At 35.1% G+C, this 20,858-nt stretch overlaps 2 protein-coding genes across 2 annotated transcripts in view; one reads left to right on the forward strand and one right to left on the reverse strand.

Annotated features, from left to right (window-relative positions):
• Positions 1-5: 5 nt before the first annotated feature.
• On the reverse strand, positions 6-9,898 carry LOC129752513 (myrosinase 1-like). Its single transcript, XM_055748284.1, has 4 exons — positions 9,771-9,898; positions 9,500-9,689; positions 8,865-9,437; positions 6-791 (listed from the first exon to the last, which is right to left on the reverse strand). The coding sequence occupies exons 1-4, from the start codon at positions 9,809-9,811 to the stop codon at positions 6-8; spliced, it is 1,590 nt and encodes a 529-aa protein (XP_055604259.1). The 5' UTR covers positions 9,812-9,898.
• Positions 2,791-20,858, forward strand: part of LOC129754371 (myrosinase 1-like) — a 40,881-nt gene continuing 22,813 nt past the window's right edge. The window contains exon 1 of the mRNA XM_055750391.1: positions 2,791-2,828. The gene's annotated coding sequence lies outside the window, so the exon portion shown is untranslated. The remainder of the gene's footprint in view (positions 2,829-20,858) is intronic.

Below are 20,858 nucleotides of genomic sequence, written 5' to 3' on the forward strand. Positions count from 1 at the left end.
ACTGTTTAAAAGAAATAACGCAGAAAAGGAACTAAGCTTATAAACAAAAGAAAAACAGTCGGAGCAGCTAAAGCTCCCGCATCATCATCATCTTTCGGGTTATCGTCATCCGGCTCGGGCATCAAATCCATATTGATTTTATGTGTTTTGGCAACGTCCGCGTAAAACTTGGCCGAGGATTTTCTAACCCGAGTCCTATTCGGGTGATTGTAATCCACATAGTACAGCCCGAAACGTTCCGATAGCCCAGCTCTCCATTCGAAGTTATCCATCAAACTCCAAGCTACGTAGCCTTTAACGTTGGCTCCATCATCGAGAGCATTCAAAACCTCATTCAGATAATCTTTGAAGTACTGAACCCGAGCTGCATCTCGCATACCACCCCGATCGCTGACCCCATTTTCGGTCACATAGATCGGTGGGTTGTTGTACTCTTTTTTAACCCACATCAACAGGTTATATAGACCCTTTGGGAAAACTCGAAACCAATCCGATCCGGTTGCTGGCCATTCATCCTTTTGGTACTCGATCACACCCCGATCGTGATCGAACGAAGGTTCCGGCATGTGAGCCGAGTTTTGGTCGTCGTTTTTGCGCACCATGTAGGTGGTGTAGGTGTTGAGGCCGAAGAAGTCCGATGACCCACGAAGTTTGATGATTTCATCAGGAGTGAACGAGGGCAGTCGGGATTTTGGGAAACCCTGGTGCTGACTGAAGTTGGCGATCCGGTCGATCATCACTTGAGGGTAGTTGCCCGCTTCGGAGAAAATGGGATTTGCGTACCATCCGAACTGTGTAAGATAATATAAAATATGCAATGTTAGTTAATGAAACACACTTTCATGATTACATCATGGAAAAAATTGGAGTTTTCCTTATATTTTATTGTTAAAATGTATTTGCAGTAAGAGTTTTGGCTGTAGGTTCTAGGTTCATGGTCTTCTCAGCGTAATTTCATAAGGTTTTTTTTGCAGCAGAACACTTTATACAGTAAAGATTTTTTACATCGGTTTTTTGCGTGGTTTTATATAAACAATGAGCGAAATAAGAGTTGGAAGTTGGGCATGAGAAAAGAATAGTGATCGGTCGTGTTTATGGCATTTTTTTCTGAAGTGAAATTTTAGAATTAAAAAACACCTATCGGACCATATGAACAATGTGGACAGGAAGATTTGAGATGGTGTCTTGAAAAGGTGCTGCTATTTTTCATCAAATTGGACTACACTTCATGAAACTTACTACCGGTAAACTAAGCGCCACGAAATCGATTAAAAGGAACATCAAGATATAGACGGAATTTTACTTGATAGAACTTTGCTAGAAATGAAACCCGTTGCCCTATCTTGAAGATCGCGTTCCGATATATTTCATTTTTTAATTGAGCGATGTAGAGTCTGAAGATGGATTATCAAGCAACAGTGACTGGAAGGTGCAGGGATGATCACCATTCCTTTCTGAAACAGCTTTAGGGTCATATGAGTTCTCTGCACCTAAAGAGTTATTTTTGCTCTTTCAGATAATCCCTTCTATGATTACATTGACTTGTCACGGTGTTCATCATGGTACCACACTGATCTTCAAGAGCAGCACTTGGAATGAATTGAAATAAGAGTAGTATCACTATGTGTTTTGCTTGTTAAAATATGAATGATTGAAAATAACAAAAATTTTCTTCCACAGTTTGTTCTGAATTGCTTAACGGATAAATCAAGCATAAGTTTACATTTTTTTGGACATAGCAATTGGCGTTGAGGACAAAAAAATGTGAAAAAATGGGCTTCTATGAATTATTTGAATAGATAACTGCATTTTAAGGAGTATTCTAGAATTCCAAAGGTTTTCAAAGGTATTAAAAGGGGGTTTTAAGAGATGCTCCTCTAGCGTTAAGGAATTTGATATTTGAGCTTTAATTCTTTACCAAACTACTTAATTACTTCATTCATATGACATGAATCAGAACAAAATAGGTTAGAAATCTAAAACTTGATATTTTTTCAGTAAACCACACTTATTCCAGTTTCAAGTCGTAGATGGCAGCACTATCTTGCAGTTAAAACCAAATTAAGTCTCAATATTGATTTTTCAGGTTTATTTAGGCCCATATTCATCATTTTCAGGTATTTTCCCATCACAGTTTTGTGGAAGCTCACGCTGCAGAAAGCTTTTCCGGATTTGCAAAAGAATCACCAGCACAAGAATGTACAACCGCCAAAATTCCTGCTCATCTCAACTTCCGATTCAATTGCAAATCATACTAATTGTTGCTACGGCCCTGAGAGGGTGAAATTAGGGGGAACATTAAACCCATTTATGACAGAATACAGATTGACAGATTTTTGATAGGTAGACGGTTGAAGAAGAAAGAAAAGAAGTAAAATAAAAGAAAGAGGAAAAAGGAGGGATTTAGGAAAAACGTGCTGAAGCTTGTTAGATCGCAGGAGTGAAAATTGATTTGCGAAGTTTTAAATTAAAGTTTCGTGTCGAGTTCGCTCTAGTTTTGTTTCGAACAGATTGCTCGATTACGCAACCATCGATCACCTTCATTGGATAATCGTAAGTCGCTATTAGAACAGGGAAATCATTAAATGAAAAGTCACTAATATAAGCGTGTTCCATCCAGGTGCAATCTAATTCTGTAAGCCCTCTCACCCGTCTGGCGGGACATAGTTGCATTATATTCAATCCAGCACAGATTCCTCAACCGTAAGTAACCAGATTAGATCTGAAAACAACAAGATATGAAATTTGTTAACTCAACAGGAAACTAAGGCCGATAGCGGGAAAGATCCCAGGCAAGCTCATTCAATCCAAGAGTCAAAGACTTATTTGTAAGTTGCTAAATTTATATTTTCTCTTAACTTGTTAAAAATAACACTATGAATCAATTTCCAGTTGAGTCTCGTTGGAATAACGGACTACAAAAACCTACACTAATAATGCTGCTAGCGATCTGGCCCATCAAGCTCCATCGCAAAGTACTACTTTATTCTGATAATCGATCCAAAAAATTCACTTTTTTCCATTTTTTTTTGACATAGTGATCTTAGAATTTCCAAAACGTTCACCCGGTAACATGTATTATTACTTGACCAAAATCATCCAGCAAACCTTAATTAATCCCGGATATTAGAAAATGGGCATGAATTTGGTTAAATTGCAATATAGTGCTGCCATCTATGTCTTGAAATTAGAGAACATTTGTATTTTTGAATTCCAACCGGTTTATTTGGATTCAAATTTAGCCTCAAATCTATGTTTCATCATTTTGCATCATACTTCTGAATGTTGATGAAGAAATCAAGCAGTTTGATAAAGTTTTATTAGCTCAAATATAAAATTCCTTGACGCTAGAGGAGCATCTCTTAAAACCCCCTTTTAATACCTTTGAAAAATTTTGGAATTCTGGAAAACTCCTAAAATGCAGTTATCTTTTTAAATAATTCGTAGAAGCATTATTATTCACTTTTACATAGTAATTTTTTAAAAACTATCCTGTTTTGGTTGAAAAACTCAAGTGGTGCTATTCTTATTCGCATCCCTTTTTCACATGTTTGGTCCTCAACGCTAATTGTACGTCCAAAAAAAGTAAACTTATGCTTGATTTATCCGTTAAAAAATTCAGAATAAGAAAGAAAATTTTCGTGATTTTCAATCATTCATTTTTTTTACAAGCAAAACACATAGTGATACTACTGTTATTTCGCTCACAGTAGCTTTTTTACGCGGTTTTCGGAATTTACGCGGTATTTGAGAGCTAATATTCTAATTCCTTTTCTAAAGGAAAACACTAAGAATCTTTTTGAGACTTGAGAAATGAAGTATAAGACCTGCGTCCTGAGACATGAGACCTGAAACATGAGACAAGAGAGCCTGAGTAATTCAGATTCAGGCATAGTAACACCTTACACAGTAATTTCCGGTCGAAGTTGGCGGTAGATATTTGAGTATCATTTACATCACTTCAGGTTAGCAAGCTTCTTTAATTCAGGGAGCTTCGTTAATAAAAATCAGGATAAATTAGGCTCATATGCAATAGTCGAACTGATAACCGTTCTTGCCATCTTTGCAAAAAGTTATAGATATTGATAGTAGTAGTTTAATAAATTATGGACTCTAAACCCCCTTTTATACATATGGTACCTATCGATTCAATTCGATTTTTTTTAGATCTAATACATTGGAAGCAGAAATTGTCCATGGCTTAGGATAAGGTCTTATTCAAAGTTTGGGCCAGATTAGACCACGGAATTACGGCGGATCCTTAAAATTCGTTGGGAAGCACTTTTGTCACTCGGAGTTGGAACATCGCGAGGGGGGGGCAATTAAAAATAATGCGAACATGACAAAAGAAGAAATTGATAATTGTTCCAGCCTAACTTGAGTTTTTATCTGATAAATTCTTTTGAATACAGTTGTTCCTTGAGTTTGAATTAAGATCAATAATTCATCAACAAACAGCAATAAGGTTAGAGGTATGAACACTTAAAAATTAGAATCAAAATTAGCTTTTGAAGGGTCTATTACATAAAGTTCCGAGCTCCTCAGAAGTTCATTGTGGAAGCCCTTTAAACTATTTTTTTTTTATCATAGTTCCTTTTAAAATGTCTACGGATGAAATTTTGGTCATAAATAAGGTTTTTTGAGAAAACATAAAAATGAAATCGGTCGATAGAGATTCAAATAGGGTCAGAACAAATTTTAAATTCTTCTTTTGTCACCCCCCTCTTCGATTTTACGAAAATCCAGAAGTGGGAAAAAATAAAGTTTTAGATATTTTATTGAAAAGATTAATAAATTCAGCGAAAACAGTTTAAATGACAAAAGTTTAACTGTAGACGGTGGAAATTGTGTCACCTTTTTTATTTGAGATATTTTCAAACTTTCAAACTAAATGAACGGCTTTTCAGTCAATTTTTAAAATCAAAACGATTGTTATTTATTACTGTCCAGACATTTCGGCTATTTGTTGTAGCCTTCTTCAGTGGAAAACTGTTATTTTATTGTGAATTTAGTAACATTGTCATTTTGTTAGTTTTGTTTTGCAAATTTCTACTCACTAATTGTCAGGTTCGTTGCTTGTCTAGTTTCTATTGTAGCTAAAGACCAAGACCATGCCTTCAACTCCAACATTTTCCGCTCACCTATATTCCGAACCTGTCGAACAGCATTGCAAAACTCGTTCCAATTTATTGAAAGTTTGTTTAATTTTTTATTGTTCCCTCCCTCGTAATATTCTAACTCCAGGTGACAAAAGAAGAATTTAAAATTTATTCCGTCCTTATTGGTAAAGTAAAAGATATTAGTATTCGGTTTGAGGTTCAAACTCCAAATTTCAGATTGGGATTAAGATTACGACAAACAGTAAGATTTCCGAATTAGAACAATGAATGAAAATGTTCAAGCCTGGTTCTAATTATTGAAGACGTAAACATTGAATGTCATAGTATATAATTAGGGGTATTTCGCTTGATAGTATGCTTTGAAGGGGCGATTTTGGCAACCAAGAAACAGTTTGTTTATATTTCCAAACGCCAACCGATGATTGTTCAATAACTGGTACATGCATATCTTTACGAAACGAGTACTGCAAGATTGAACGTTCAATAATTGAAACATTGGCGTTTTCTGTGATCCAAGGATTAAATACGTTAATTCGATAAATTTTAGGAAAATAGGGATAACAAAGACTGCCACTCTTCCAGAAATCATTCAAAAAGACTTAGTTGAAAACACTCATATTATTATTTAAGACATTCTAGTTCCGGGGATTGTTGCTTTAAGAGTCCGAAATTCTTGATAAAAAAATGAACAGAGGTAGAAAATGCTTCAACATTGGCACAACAATTTTTAATTAATTTTTCTACTGGATATTATTGTTTTAATTGGTAAATGTTTTACGAGTGTTCAATATCTGGTACCTGTTCAATAACTAGTGCTTCTACCCAAATTTGGTTCCATGTGCTGATGTAGTTTTTAAGTTATGTAGTAAAAATTGTATGAAACTCCCCTCCCTCTTTTCTTTCTCCCTGCTGGGAGAAGGAAAGGTTCTCAAACAATCATTAGAATATGTCGCGTTCCCAAATATCCGCTCATACCAAGTTTGGTTCCATTTGCCTAATTAGTTTTTGAGTTATGTAAAAAATATAAAAGAGGCCCCCACCGCCAAAGAGGAAGGGGTCTCAAATAATCATAGAAATGTTTTGGTATCCAAATTTGGTTCCATTTGCTTTATTAGTTTTTAAATTATGTAAAAAATATGAAAGAGACCCCCCCTTTCTACTGGAAGTAGGGAGGGGTCTCAAATAATCATTGAAATGTTTTTTGTATCCAAATATCTTCCCATGCTAAATTTGGTTCCAATATCTTGATTAGTTCTCGAGATATATACAAAATTGTAAGGTAGCCCCCCTCCCATCTTCCTATCACCCCACTGAGAGGAAGGAGGGGTACCAAATATTTATAGTAATGTTCCTCGTTCCCAAATACCAACCCATGCCAAATTTGATACCATTTGCTTGATTGGTTCTCGAGTTATGCAAAAAATTGTCTTTTGTTTGGGAGGCCCCTCCCCACCTTCATGAAAGAAGGAGGGGTCTCAAACCACAATAGCAACCTTCCCCTGCCTCCAATACTCTCACTTGCCAAGTTTCACGCAAATCGGTTCAAAAGTTTCCAAGTCTATAGGGAACAGTCAGACAGACAGACAGACCGAAATCCATTTTTATATATATAGATTTATAATAACATATTATTTCTCAATTTCGTTAACTGAGAAATCTCTTTTTTAACTTGCTCGATGTGGTCTAATCATTTTTCTACCAATATTTTTTATAGGCTGTATCAAGAAAAAGTAAATTTTGTCGAGCAATACCGAAATTCATCGAAATGTTTCAAACTGCAACACATTGAAAGGCATTGGCCTATGATTGATATACGTCTTAAGAAACATCCCAAGCAGCCATAAGCTCGGATATAACTTAAGGAATGAGCTCATCAGTTCGCATAGAGCTGTACAAAAGTTTCGTGGAACATTTTTGCTTTTCAAAATGCTATTTTGAGGTTCATGGAACTTCATTCATTATCAAGTTCAGCCAAAACACTAAAATAGCTTTAAAGTACTGTTTTGGTCTCTGTTTCTACTTTTTGGGAACTTTAAAGTTGGTATGAAGATAAACATTCTACTTGTTAGGTACTTCTCATTTTTTCAACATCAAGTAGCTATCAAAGTGTTGCAAGTCTTTTTGTACAGCTCAATAGTTCGTAAAAAATATTTGTTGTACTCTTTTGTAAACTTGAAAGTTTTCAATTAGTTCCAATGGGCGTTCAAAAACAACTTTGCAATATAGGAACTTTGAAGTAGATTTAAAGGCTTAATTCTACTGTTTTCGAACTTCAACACGTGTTTGCATAAACCAAAACATCGTTACTTGGGAATCGACAATGTTAAGTAGACATGTAGTTCCGGAAGAACTTTTTAACAACTTGAAAGTGGGATTAAAGTAGAAATTAAGAACCGGAAAGTCGTTTTAAAGAAAATCATCACATCAAGTAATCGTTGCCTACTCATGATGTTCATATAGAGCAGCAAGTATGGAGCTCGATTTTCAAGCGGATAGCTCGGGTTCCAGGCTTGGTAAGAACATGTAATTTAAATGTGAGTTTGTAACAAGTATGGTTGGTTTATATGAATCAAATTAGTGGACTTGAGAAGGCATTGAAAGAGCGAAAGAGCATTTTTTTCAATTTTGAAGTTCTTTAAAAGTGCTTTTTGAAGCTGGTTAGAGGTTAACATATATGCGAACTTTTTGTCAACTTTAAAGTTCGTTTAGCTACTTCAAAATTGAGCTGAAAAGAAGATGTACTAGCATACTCGATTAAGCAGATCAAATCTGATAGAGGATATGGTTATCCGAACTTTTGGTTGCTTGGGATGGTACAATACCCATTACCATGGAAATCTCGAATAAATTTAGTCAAAAGTGGCATTTAAGTTAAAAATCAAAATTGTGTCAAATTTTGCTAATCTATCTTAAAAAATATTCACGAGCGCTGTCAAGACGAGACGTTTGGCTTTGAATTTTCAAAAATCTGTTAGAATGCATACTTTATTACGATATTTCCAACTGAATTTTGATTTTCTTCAAAAACTCAGCTTTTACCATAAAAATAGGTGTCCACTTTCTTTCGAGAGTACTCCTTATATTCGATACATGCGATTGAGTCTGCCCTCCAACTTCTTTGGCACTTAAGGTTCAAGCACAAAAGTAAACGTTGAGGCGATTTCAGAATAAGGAACTAAACAGAAGATATATCTCATAACTAAATTTTAGCTTTAAACTCCAAATAACAGTTTTTGTGGTTCAATTATCGTAGGTACATTATTCTGATATCAAAACATATTATTTTTGATCAAAAACAGAAATCAGGGAAAGTTAGGCTTATTTAAAAAAAATAAGGGAAAACGGAAGCTTTTAAGGTTATCATTATGGACCTCCAAAAAACATGGAAATGCTGAAAAATCATGTACATGGGCAACCCTACGGCTCAAAATTTTGAGTCAAAACATTTTGAGTCAAAACAACACAAATGGTTGAATTATACTGTAAAGTTTTCTCTTCCTTATTCGACGCACTCGTGTGTGTTGAACCCTGCTCACTGGTCGGTGATTTAATCAGACCAATTTGACATTTGAGCGATTTTTTTAAATTTTTTCTGTTTTCCAGCCCTGGGTGGCTAAATATGATTTTTTTGGAATTTTGAACCATTTTTTCGCACTGTGTATTGTTTGATCTTTTTTAAATATTCAAGATGCTTATTGTAACAACCATTCATCTTAATAATTTAAAACTGATTTTCATACTCACGAAAAATCTCAGATTCTGATCCGACGCATCTTTGTCCTCGGGTGAGTCACTTTCCGGTTCCGCCCACGAAGAATCCAGTGTTATTCCGATGCTACCACCTTGATCCGGTTGAAACTGGGTCCGGTAAAGATCAACTGCTTCCGCATGAGACAACAGCAGATTGTGGGTACATAGATAGCTCGGAATTCCGGGGAAATCATATCCAGGAGCCATAGCGTCCCACTCGTAGGACTGTCTACAAGTCTGCAGTGGTTCATTGAAAGTGGTCCACCATTTCACACGATCTCCAAAAGCCCGGAAAACCACTCTAGCATACTCCCGGAAATGACCCACGATTTCCCGATTGGTCCAACCACCCAGTTGCTGAAGTCTTTGGGGAAGATCCCAATGGTACAAAACCACTAGAGGGGTGATGTTGTGTTCCAGCAGAGCATTGATCAAATTATTGTAATACTCAATACCCTTCGGATTGATCTGATTGCTTATTCCGGTTGGCATGATACGAGTCCAGGCAATCGAAAACCGATACACATCCACACCTAGTTCTTTGATCATCTCCACATCGCGACGCCACTAGGAATTAAAATCAGTTACATTTAAGGAAGATAACCACATGTGATTGTGTTAAAACTCACAAGGTGATAACTGTTACAGGCGATGTCTCCATTGGTCCTATCTTTTATTTTTTCCGGATGATTATGAACCAGGTGATCCCAGATGGATTCACCTTTCCCATCCTCATCCCATGCACCCTCAATTTGGTAGGCTGAAGTTCCTACTCCGAAGAGAAAGTCCTTGGGGAACTCCCTCTGACCGTTGGCAATTCTTCATAGAAAACAAAAAAAAAAAAGATCACGTGAGGTCGAGCAAGTTGTACTATCCTGAACATTGTCGATTCAATCTTACCCAACGATCACCAGCAATCCCAATGCTAAGCAGAACCTCATCTCTACAGGTAATCTTGTCTACTGAGAAGTGCAAGCGAAATTAAAATCGGGGACTTCATATTCCATTGACCGGTATCTGAATCTCCCACGAAGCTAGGTTATAAATTTGAAGGTAACACAGTGAAAAGTTTTCATTCCATATTTCCGATTGGTTTTAGGAAATCAGCAGCTAAAAATAAAAAAATGCAATTTTTTAGTGAATTTAAAATGGTTTTTTTTTGTATAAGTGTACAGCTCTGATCTGAACAGTGTTATCTTGATGTTTCTTTGTGGTTCAATATCAAAATTTACTACATCTTCGATTGTTTCAATTAAGCATAGAAAATTGAATATTTTTTAACAGTGTCACCTTTATGATACCATTTCGTTAATCTTTATTGAGAGATGAATTGGTGATTTATGGTTTGCTGAATTTACTTATCAAACAATAAGCTGGTAGCGCGTGTGATACCCGTAAAAACGGTGTAAATTCATCAATAAAGCTCTGAAACGTTTGAAATCCTTTCTATTATTCCTATCATCTTGATTGTAAAAAGTATTTATCTTCATTGCGTTTCGGCATGTGACATAATTGCTAGTGGAGTGTGTCTAATTTAAAAACATTGGGTTTAATGTATGGTTTTAACAATCTATACATTTATAGCCATAACAAGTCTGGATGTGATTCAGCATTTACCATTTTGCATTGTTACTACATAGCCCTATATACCACGTATAAGTTAAAACCCTAAAAAAATAATTTGAATGATAACTCAAGGGAACAGCATTTTAATACCTATGTTTTATTAACCGAATTTGGACAATTTTCGGGTCCGGAATTCGAACCATTTGTCAGTTTTTGTCTAATACCTCTAGTTTTGGTGATACGGCGTACGGAAATTTTAAAATTAAACAATTTCGAGTAACACAACTGGCAAAATAATAAAACCTACATTCAAACTTAAAACAGATTTTAAATCTTTTGATTATCCTTTACTAAATCAAAAATCAGATCTTGTCTAGATATACGATATTTTTTAATTTAACATCTTTTTCCGACAACACTTCAAAAAGTCTTTGAGTATTTGATATTAAAGATTTAAAATCATTAAACAAATTTGTTGAAGACTGCAAAGTAATTTGACTTGTGGTTTAAGAAACATCAAAGATTCCGTTTGATTAAAATCTTCTTTTAAAATTCGTCAAAATTCCTGTATTATGCATTATTGGAAGAAAATTACCGAATAAAATCTTTTGTAACTTTAGGATTCAACTAAGGATTCAAAAATAACTCACAGTCATAAGGAAAGTTGATGTTCGAATTAAAACCTTTATTTTCAAAATCTTTGTAATGCTCTTTAGCTTGGCCAAAACAGCATACAAATTAATTGAAAGAATTTAAAAAAAAAATAAAGTAAACTCTAAAACTAGAGCTGATAGAAAAAAAAAACAATTGCCATATCTCTGACTGGGGCAAACAACCAACTGAAACAAAGACTGCTTTATGTAGTTCATATACCAATCTATTCATATAAATCCAAAGTTTGTTTATTTTCAATACAAAATCACACATTATATAAATTGACCCTTCAAAGTAGAGCCCTCTCATTTTTCGTGGAAAAGTTAAATTCTCGTCGTACAAAAATGCAATAGCTTAATGCAATTTAAATAGTTAAATCAACGACTAAGCACCATTGCCCAATGGGGAAAAAGTGTATAAACCTCGAAGAAATTCAATTTCTTGGGTCCTACATGAACGAAATCAATAAAAATATACTTTCCTTTATTGAAAATGCCCCGTAAATCGATTGGACATAGTTTCAGAGGCCGCACAAGCTTACGAATGGAGATATAATGCCTTTTGAACCCCGAATTTCCCAATATTTTGTAAACAATCCAGAAAAGCACTGATTTGGACTAGACATTTTGAACAATATAGACCTAACTTGTATGATTTTTTACGAGAAATGGAATGAAGTCTGTTTGAGCAACCGCACGCTTCGGAAAATGATAGGAAGGCTGATTTTACTCTCAATAACACAACATTTTTCAATTAATTCTGAAAAAAAAGGCATTTTCGGACTTGAAAATTTTGAATTAAATAAGACTTATCTTGTGTGATTTTTTTTTCTGAGGAATCGAATGAAGGCTGTTAGAGTCACGCACGCATTCGAGGATGGAGTAACGGCCGTTTTACCCTCAATTTTCCAACATTTTTAATATAGTTAAGAAATAGCTTGTTCGGACTAGAAAATTTTGGAGCAAATGAGATTTATACAGATTTTTTTTTCGAAAAATCAAATGAAAGCTTTTGAGCCACCTAACGCATTGAAAAATCGAGTTATTGCTTTTTAAATTTAATTCCCCTAATTTTTTACATTTTGCAGAAAAGCATGATCGTACTTTAATTTCGGGAAATTTCGGGTTCAAGCCCTGCCGATGAGCCGTTGTATCTTTTTCGAGAAATTTATAAATTTTATGGCTTATGTTCTTTCTTTCTTTGATTTCGCATGTTATTCTTAAAATTTCCATCACCTTTGAAAAATGTGATCATTTTCAGGTACGAAGATGTACCTAGACGAATTCAAACAATAGATTTTATTTCAACAGAGCAACTCCTCCCTATGTTATGTGATTTTTTCTAAGGCTATTTGAGCCACCGCTCGCTTCGGAAAATAGAATTATAGCTGTTTTACCCTCAATTACCCATTAGTTTTCAAGTACTTAAGAAACATTTTTGCTCGGAGTTCAAATAACAAAAAATTAGAGTTATATTGAGAGGTGTTTTCGAGGAATCAAATGAAGACTGTTTAAGCCACCGTACGATTCGTAAAATGGAGTTATGGCTTAAATATTTCAAAAGTGTAGAAGAATTGCGGGTAAAAACTGCCATTACTCTATTTAACAAAGCGTGCGGTGGCTGAAACTGCCTTCATTCGATTCTTCGGAAAAGTCACACAAAATAAGTCTCATTTGATTCGAAATTTTCAATTCCAAGCTTACTTTTTTATAAGCAATTGAAAAATATGTTGAAATTGAGGGTAAAACAGCCATATCTCCATCTTTCATTTGAGCCTTCATTTGATTTCTCGGAAAAATAACAAAAAGGTCTATTTTTGTGCACAATTTTTAGTCATAATCAGTGTTTTTTTCTGGATTGTTTTCAAAATATTGGGGAACTAGTGGCTAAAAAGTCACTTTATCAACGTTCGTAATCTTGTGCGGCATCTGAAACTATGTTCAATCAATTTTCCGGACATTTTAAATATAGGAAAGGATATTTTCATATATTTGGTTATTAATTGAGTAATTAAGTAATAAGTACCTGTGTAATTAGTATGTAATTAAATAATTAGTATTGAAAAAGTGACTTTTTTGTTAAAAAATGCCTACAAATTCTTCAATTCTGCACCTTATTGTTAAAGATTCAAAGCAAAACTTTGCTCAAGACCGTGAACCTCTAAAATGCGTCATGCAAAAGTGATGGCGATTTAAAATTGAATAATTTAATTTTATTGATTTCACATCTTTTCAAATGTGATATGAGATAGGAACCATTAGATATACGTTAAAAATTAGTTCCCATATGCAGATAAAACTACAAGTGTACTATATTTGATACATGTTAATCTCTTGGAAAATGATCGATTTGTGTGATATTTTACGCCGATTTATTATGAGACCCCCCTTTACGAGTTGGGAGGAGCTTGTAACTTATCAAAAAAAAATTTGGCCCTAAAACAACCCGTAATACCAACTTTTACAACGATCGAAACAACCGTTTAGGGGAGATGAGGGCATAACGAGCACCCAGGGCATAATAAGCACTCCTTTTTTCTACATAAGTACGTATTTTCTTAAACAAATTTTCATAAGGACTTGTTTCGTACTACCTATAGTATCAATTGTTCACCAAAAAAAAATATCCTTTTCATCTTTACAGAAATATTATATAATAAGCAGCTAGGTTCTCAAGTGACGAAAATATTATAATTTTTGAGCACCACCAAATAAGCTTTTATGACCTTTGAATCATCTTGATCTGAAATGTACGCACTGCAATATGATCTACACATTGTTTCTCAATTTTCAACATCATAAAATTTTCGATTTTTCACTTTAATCAATTTAAAAACGCTTTTTTACTTTAATTTGTTCACTAGAGGCGTACAGAGCACTATCAATGAAGGCGTAATGAGCATTTTCTGCCGGGGAATCTAGCAGCGAATTCAACTTGATGAAGTCAACTGAACAATAGAGCTACAGCTTGACTCGTCGATTTGGCCTATTGGTAAGGTGTCGGAGAGGTAATCAGTAGACTCGAGTTCGATTCCTGTGCGAGGGGATTTTTTTTACACATACCATTCATGATTGATTTTTTTTTATTGTTACATTATACGGCTAATAGCATCAAAGCATCATCCGTCAAACAAAACACCAGAAACATAATGTATGAGCATGTGTTAACTCTTTGAATTATACAAACAGACCTAGATTATTTTGTTATTGCTTTGTTTGATGAATGTACGCCTCACCGTTTAGTGCAATCATGATCATGAATGATAAATGAAAAAAAATCACCTCGACCAGGAATCGAACCCGTGCCTACTGATTACCTCTCCGACATCCAACCAATAGGCCAAGACGTCAAGTTAAGCTGTAGCTCTATTATTCAGTTGACTTCATCGAGTCGAAATTGCTGCTAGAATCCCCGGCAGAAAAGGTGGCCATTATGCCTCCATCTACACGAAAAATTTCGGTTGGCGCTACTCGTCAACTCTCCGTTTTTTTAACTTAGTTAAAATCTTTTGGAATTGCACCAACCTCTCTTCGAGATGATGTTACACTTCCTGATTTGTGGAGGAAAGTGTTCCAAAATGCGCATACGGCCGTTTGACAAGACAACATATCTAATTAATGCATTTTGAAGGGTGATACGCTTTGAACATAAGGCAAGAAAGAATTTTATGAATTTACCAACTCAAAAAAAAAATTAGAAACTCATACAACGATTTGATACCTTTTGATGTAAGATTTTGACTTTTAAAAATTATGCTTATAGAAGTTGAACACAAAAACTTGGGAGGGATATGTTTCTTTTTCAAATGAACTTTAAAAATACAAATTTAAGCTTTTATGAAGATTTATTAATGTTTAGAAAGTGGTATAAGAGAATGATTTTGTTTGAATTAATATATATTTTTTATCATCAAACTTCAAATATTAGCATAAACCTATGATCATTTAGTATCCGGACACTTTATTTCGGTGATAGCTACGTTACTAGAGCTCGAATGTATGTATGTATGTATGTTGGTAATCCACCATGGGTGCACGGATTCACCGCAGTTTTACCAAAGTATGAACACTTCTGCATTCTTCGTATTAACTGTTCTGGATATCCTAAATGCAGAATTCCCCATACCCGGCACCATGGCTTCGTGTTCTCTGTTGTGGCTGTGCGTACATCGTGTTAATGTCGGTGTTTATTTTGGATGAATATTTCAATCAGCTCCACAACTATTCAAAAATTTATAAAAATTTGCGATTTTTAAAAATTTTCATCAGGTATTCCGGCATCCGTGTATATACCTGGATAGTTGGCAAGTGATTGAACATTCTACACAATATAGTTATATAAGCAAAAAGGAATTTTCAAATACCCTAAATATCTTACCTTGCTGCCATCACTCTACTTACCTTATCTTATAACCTCACTTTTTTTCTTCTTTTGACTACTTTTTTTTTCTAAATTCAACGTAAAGTAGCCCACGTTGTTTTACTTCAATCGACTGATCGATTGACTGATCGACTTTGATTCTATTTTCCTCTCTCCACTATTCCTAATCCCAACCTATTAGTTTTTTTCACAACGCTCCATCTCCGGGGACAGTTTTTATTTTCTCCACCCCCTTCACTCGATTGCAATCTGCTGGCTCTCTCAGAACCAATTAGGTGATTTTTTCTTTTTCACTTCTCACTCTCTTGCCACCCACCCGAATCGCCGTTTGTCCACACGACTTTTCTCTCGGCCGATTTTTGTTGTATTTTTCCGATCGAAGCAAGCCGTATTTTTCCACCACACATTCTCTTCCACCTACTTCTTTCCAAATCGCCGTTAGACCAAACCACTTTTCACTCGGTCGACTCCCTCTAATTAAAAAAAAAATCAAAGCAAGCCGGGCTTCCACTGCACTCTCTCTTCTCTTCCACCTTTTTCCCTCCAGTCACTGTCCCTGTTAACTGCAGGAGAAAAGACTTCGACTCGGCAAGAAGGCTGCTCCATCTAAAGAGACTGCTCCAGGCACCTCCAATCAACCTCCCGCACTTGTTCAAAATTGCTTAAAACTTTTATTTTCTCAGCGCTTTCTATTTTTATCACCTATTTCTTCGCTTTATCACCTTAAAACTGCCCCTGGCATCCACCGCTTCTTCACCTTTGACCCACTGATTCCACCCAAAATACACTTTTGATTTTTTCTTCATACTATACTTCCCTCTAACACTTTTGAGAAAAACCTATTCCCACAATGACCGCTTTGGCTAAAACTGCGGATTTGGAATGACTTTTCCAGCTTTTCACTTCCGTCCTCTTAAACTCCGAATTAACAGTTTTAAATCCGCCACTAACACCCGATGTACCGCTCGAATCTATCGCTTTTAAACCACCACTTGAATTCAGCCGCTGATTGTTCAATTCGCGTCTATTCGCCACCGGATCACGAGACTGAATCGTGCTACGTTACTAGAGCTCGAATATGCAAAAATTTAGCAGTGTTGTGTTGGTTATACAAAGGACTATCCTGTTTTTTTCAGATTTTTAAATTTACGTGTGTTTGAGATATTTACATTGCAAGAAGATATAGTAAAACTAATTTTGCACAATCATCTTGGAAATAATTCATTGTCGATTTAAAAACTCGTGAACTGTTGATTTTTTCTGAGTTTTTTTTTGGTCAACATGGTTAAGAAGATAAAAAGGCACTCTAAGATGCTCTCGAAGTTAAAACCAAGCACCGTAGTGGAACCCTTGATCTCAACTATGGTAAAAAGTCTATGGTTATTGGGGATAACTTAACACGTTCGTCGCCACGTCACCCATATATGGGTGACGGCTCTCTTAAGCAAGGTTGCCGCTCAGTTCTGCCACGCGTTGTAAATCTGAAGCTCTCTCGCTTTACTTTCATGCTCTGAGATTTTTTTTGGGCGACGAACGTGTTAATGCAGAACCCTTAACTATGCAGTAAATCCGTTTCCGGCAGGCAAAAAGTGTTGCTTTCTAGTAGACACCCAGCAAATAATTAAAAAAGTTTTTACGCAATGTGACAGATGTGTTCTGATGGACATAGAAATTTATGTTGAAACCGAATTTAAGACGTCAAATTCTTAGAGGTGGAGGTTCTGTGGTAAAAATAATAGATTAATACATGACTGAAAAAAAATTGCAAAGATAAAAAAGAGATTTTATTATAGAGTCAGAAGAAGAAGAAGAAGAAATTCCATTTATTTAAAGAGGGGTTTAACCACGCAGAGTCATTCTCCCTCTGAATTAGCGGCAATTACAATTCTTCAAAAAGTTTACACTTTTTCAGAAACATAATCACTTTCCTTCCTTTTTCCCGTAAGTTTGCAAAAATGGATGAGATGTCTCCTACGATTCCGTTCTGTCGACGTAACATTTCATATTTACTGCAGCTGGTGAATATGTGGTCGATAGTTAGTTCCGTATTACATGCGTCGCAAACGTTAGTACCATTTCGTTCTACAAGATGTTTCTGTGTTAATCTGGTGTGGCCGATTCTACATCTCGTTAGAATGACTTGGTCCTGTCGATTTGGTCGATCTACCCACGGTTCTATGATGTGTTTTATTTTCCGGAGTCCCTGTGACATTATAAAGTAAGAGTATTTCTTGAAATCAACGATAAATTTTATTTTTTATTTTTACATTAAATGTCATATTATCATCTTCATTTCCTCCATAGGAAGTTTTCGATCAAATGAATAGCTTTTAAAATACACACGTTTGTAACTGTCTGGATTCTAAATGATCATAGTCTTAAAATTACATCTTAAAGTGAACTAAAGATCTCTAACTTTTTCTTATGGATCTTCCTCCATAATATGGCAACCCTGACTTATGTTTTATTCTAGAAAACTATTAAAGACATAAATTCTAATCAAACTTCAGTTTTGTCGTATGAAAGTTATCAGTTTCTAGCATTAGCAATGAAATTGTGCAGAAATATTGCCAGAATAACTTAAATTTTTACTAAAACAATAATAGGCTCATTTTTTCCCGCCCGGTTCGAGGTTCGACATTTCTGATAGTTATAATAAAATCGTTTTCTCGAAGACTGAAGGAGATTTCAACATAAATATCGATGTAATATTTGATAAAATCAGTATTCTGCTTAACAGGCGCATATAGCCAGCTTCTCCCCTAGTTTCAAAAGAAGTTTCTAACTTCCTCTTGGCACTTCTTGAGTTTTGAAAAAAATGTTGAAAGTTTAAACAACCAAAAGTCTAAACAAACAATTAAAAAAAAACAACTGAGTAAAAACATATTTGTAAAAACGCGTTATCAATGTAAGTTGTGTTTATGATTTTATAATCAATCCTTTTAAATGAGTTGATGATCGATTGAAAATAAGTTATAAATTTAGAACCTTATGCTGTCGAAGATTTAAACTAGATCCAGATATTACTTTAAACCAAATAGTATTGTTTTGGGTCTGGTTTTAATAAAAATGAATGATTAAACAGTTCAATTTTTAAAAATAAATCACTCGCGATAAAATAAAAAAGAATGGACTCACCAATTACTCAAGTAATGTTGAGGACTCCTACGGCAAAATTCCTTCTAAATACTTGGAAAGTGCTTAGAGTTACATTTAGGGAAAATAGATTTGATGTTTTTTCTCGAGCCCACCCCTTGCGAAAAATGTTCGGAGCCCGTTCTTCAATCCATTTTAAGGTCCAATTTAATTTGAAAAAAAAAACAGAGGTGCTATTTGTTAAGATGTGAAGAAAATGAAATCAATTAAATTTCTTGAAGAATTTGAGATTAGCGCAGCAGTAAGGCTGTACTTACATTCCTTTACTAATTAACAAGCGAATTTTGATTTTTTTGCCACAGCCCATTTCAAATCCTAGAGCCACCAAAATTTGCAAAGTTGTTATTGGGTCCAAAAGGAACCAAAAGCCGTTTGACACTTTTTTGGTCCGATTTTGGCCAGACTTCGATATACGCTTTAAGAAACATGGTACCGAAGCCAACACCATGATAAATTTGAATAAATTTACTAATAAATGGCTCTAGTAGTCACAATCGAAGTTTTGCAAAATTCTTCCGAATGTATTTTTGTTTATTCACACTCGCTCTAAAAACTGGGCGTCAGGTTTTGAATTCTTATAATCTGTTGAAATGTACTCTGTATATTATTTTGCATAAAGTCTAAGAAAAAACCTAGCAAAGCTTCCATGTTAACCGATTTTTTTACCCTCATTCTTACACTATTGTACAAAAGTGCGTTAGCCAATTGCACTACAGTTACAGTTCTTCGTGGTGTAATTGGTATTAGAGATGCCGAACTGAACATCTTACATTTCTAATTGAAACTTAAAATTTTTCTGCTTCAATCTATCAATCAATAAAAAATTCTAATAAAGAATTTCCCATTTAAACTGTTGCTCTAAAGCTAGCTTGCCAGATTTCCCAGTTTTATCCGGATTTGCCCAGATATTTAATACAAAATTTAGGAACAGTGTGGATTTTGTTGGCGCACGTATGGCACCTCTCCTCTCATTCATATCCCGTAAGGGGAACCAAGTCATCTTAGAAATATTTCTTGTATTGAAAAAATTTCCTAAATTTGTTACCATTTGCTAAATTAGCACTCGAGATTTAAAAAAAAAATTATGGATGCTCCCCTTCCCCCTTCCTATCGAATTGTTGTAAGGAGGAAGAAGCCTTTAACAATAACAGAAAAAAATCTTCTAAAATACCCACTGTTATTAAACTTGGATAATAGGTTCTCAAGTGATCCAAAAATGTTGCATGATAACCTCCTATTTCATAACCCTCTTCTCTTTGGAGAGAGGGTGGGTTCTCGAAACATAAAAAAAATATTTCTCATTCGCGGATATAATTCAATCATAAATTTAGTATGTTTTGATCGATAAGTTCTCGAGTAATGCATAAAAGTGAGACCCCCTCCACCCTTCTTCTTCTCCAGTGGAAGGACAGATGGGCCTCAAACATCGTAGAAACTTTACCCGTAGCCTTGTACCTTCCTATGTGAAAATTGGATTAATTTGCATGATTAGTTATCGAAAGATGCATTAAATTGTATGGAAGACCTCCTTTTCGTTTTTGTATCTCTCCAATCGAAGAGGGTGATTGATTCGAATAGTGCGAAAAATTGTATGGATGCCCCCCTCTCCTCTTGCTATTTTCTCATTCGAAGGAAGGAGGGATACCAAACCGTTTTAAGAATATTTATCGTAACCAAATACCAATACCAATTTTGGTACCATTTGCATGGTCAGTTCTCGATTTATGAAGACTCATTACTTTCATATGGAGACCCCCTCCCCCTTCCAGAAAGAGGGAGGGGTCCCAAACTATGATAGGAGCCTTCTTCGGCCTCCAATACCCCCTTCTGCCCAGTTTCAAGCAAATCGGTTCTATAGATTTTGATTCTATAGGAAACAGAGAGACAGACAGACAGACAAACATTTATTTTAATATGTGGATTTGCTGTATTTTTGCTATTCTGACCCGGATACTCCCCGGTTTTTGGGTGGAAAATTTGAAATTAAGTGCCTGGATTTTGCTAGATTTTTGGTTCAAAACTCCTGGATTCGTTCGGCCTAGATATGTACTGGAAAAATTCTGGCAACCTTACTTTAAGTCCATTTGAAAATATTTGAGGAGCCCTTGTAGATGGTAAGGAAAGTGTAATAAAATACCTTAATTCAATTTAACTATTAAATTAAATTTAGGAAATTTTGTAAATCAATTACTTTGTTCGTTTTCAGCCTCGACTGTTTTTTTTATAACAAAG

This window comes from Uranotaenia lowii, chromosome 3, assembly GCF_029784155.1.
Source record: "Uranotaenia lowii strain MFRU-FL chromosome 3, ASM2978415v1, whole genome shotgun sequence".
Lineage (NCBI taxonomy): Eukaryota > Metazoa > Arthropoda > Insecta > Diptera > Culicidae > Uranotaenia > Uranotaenia lowii.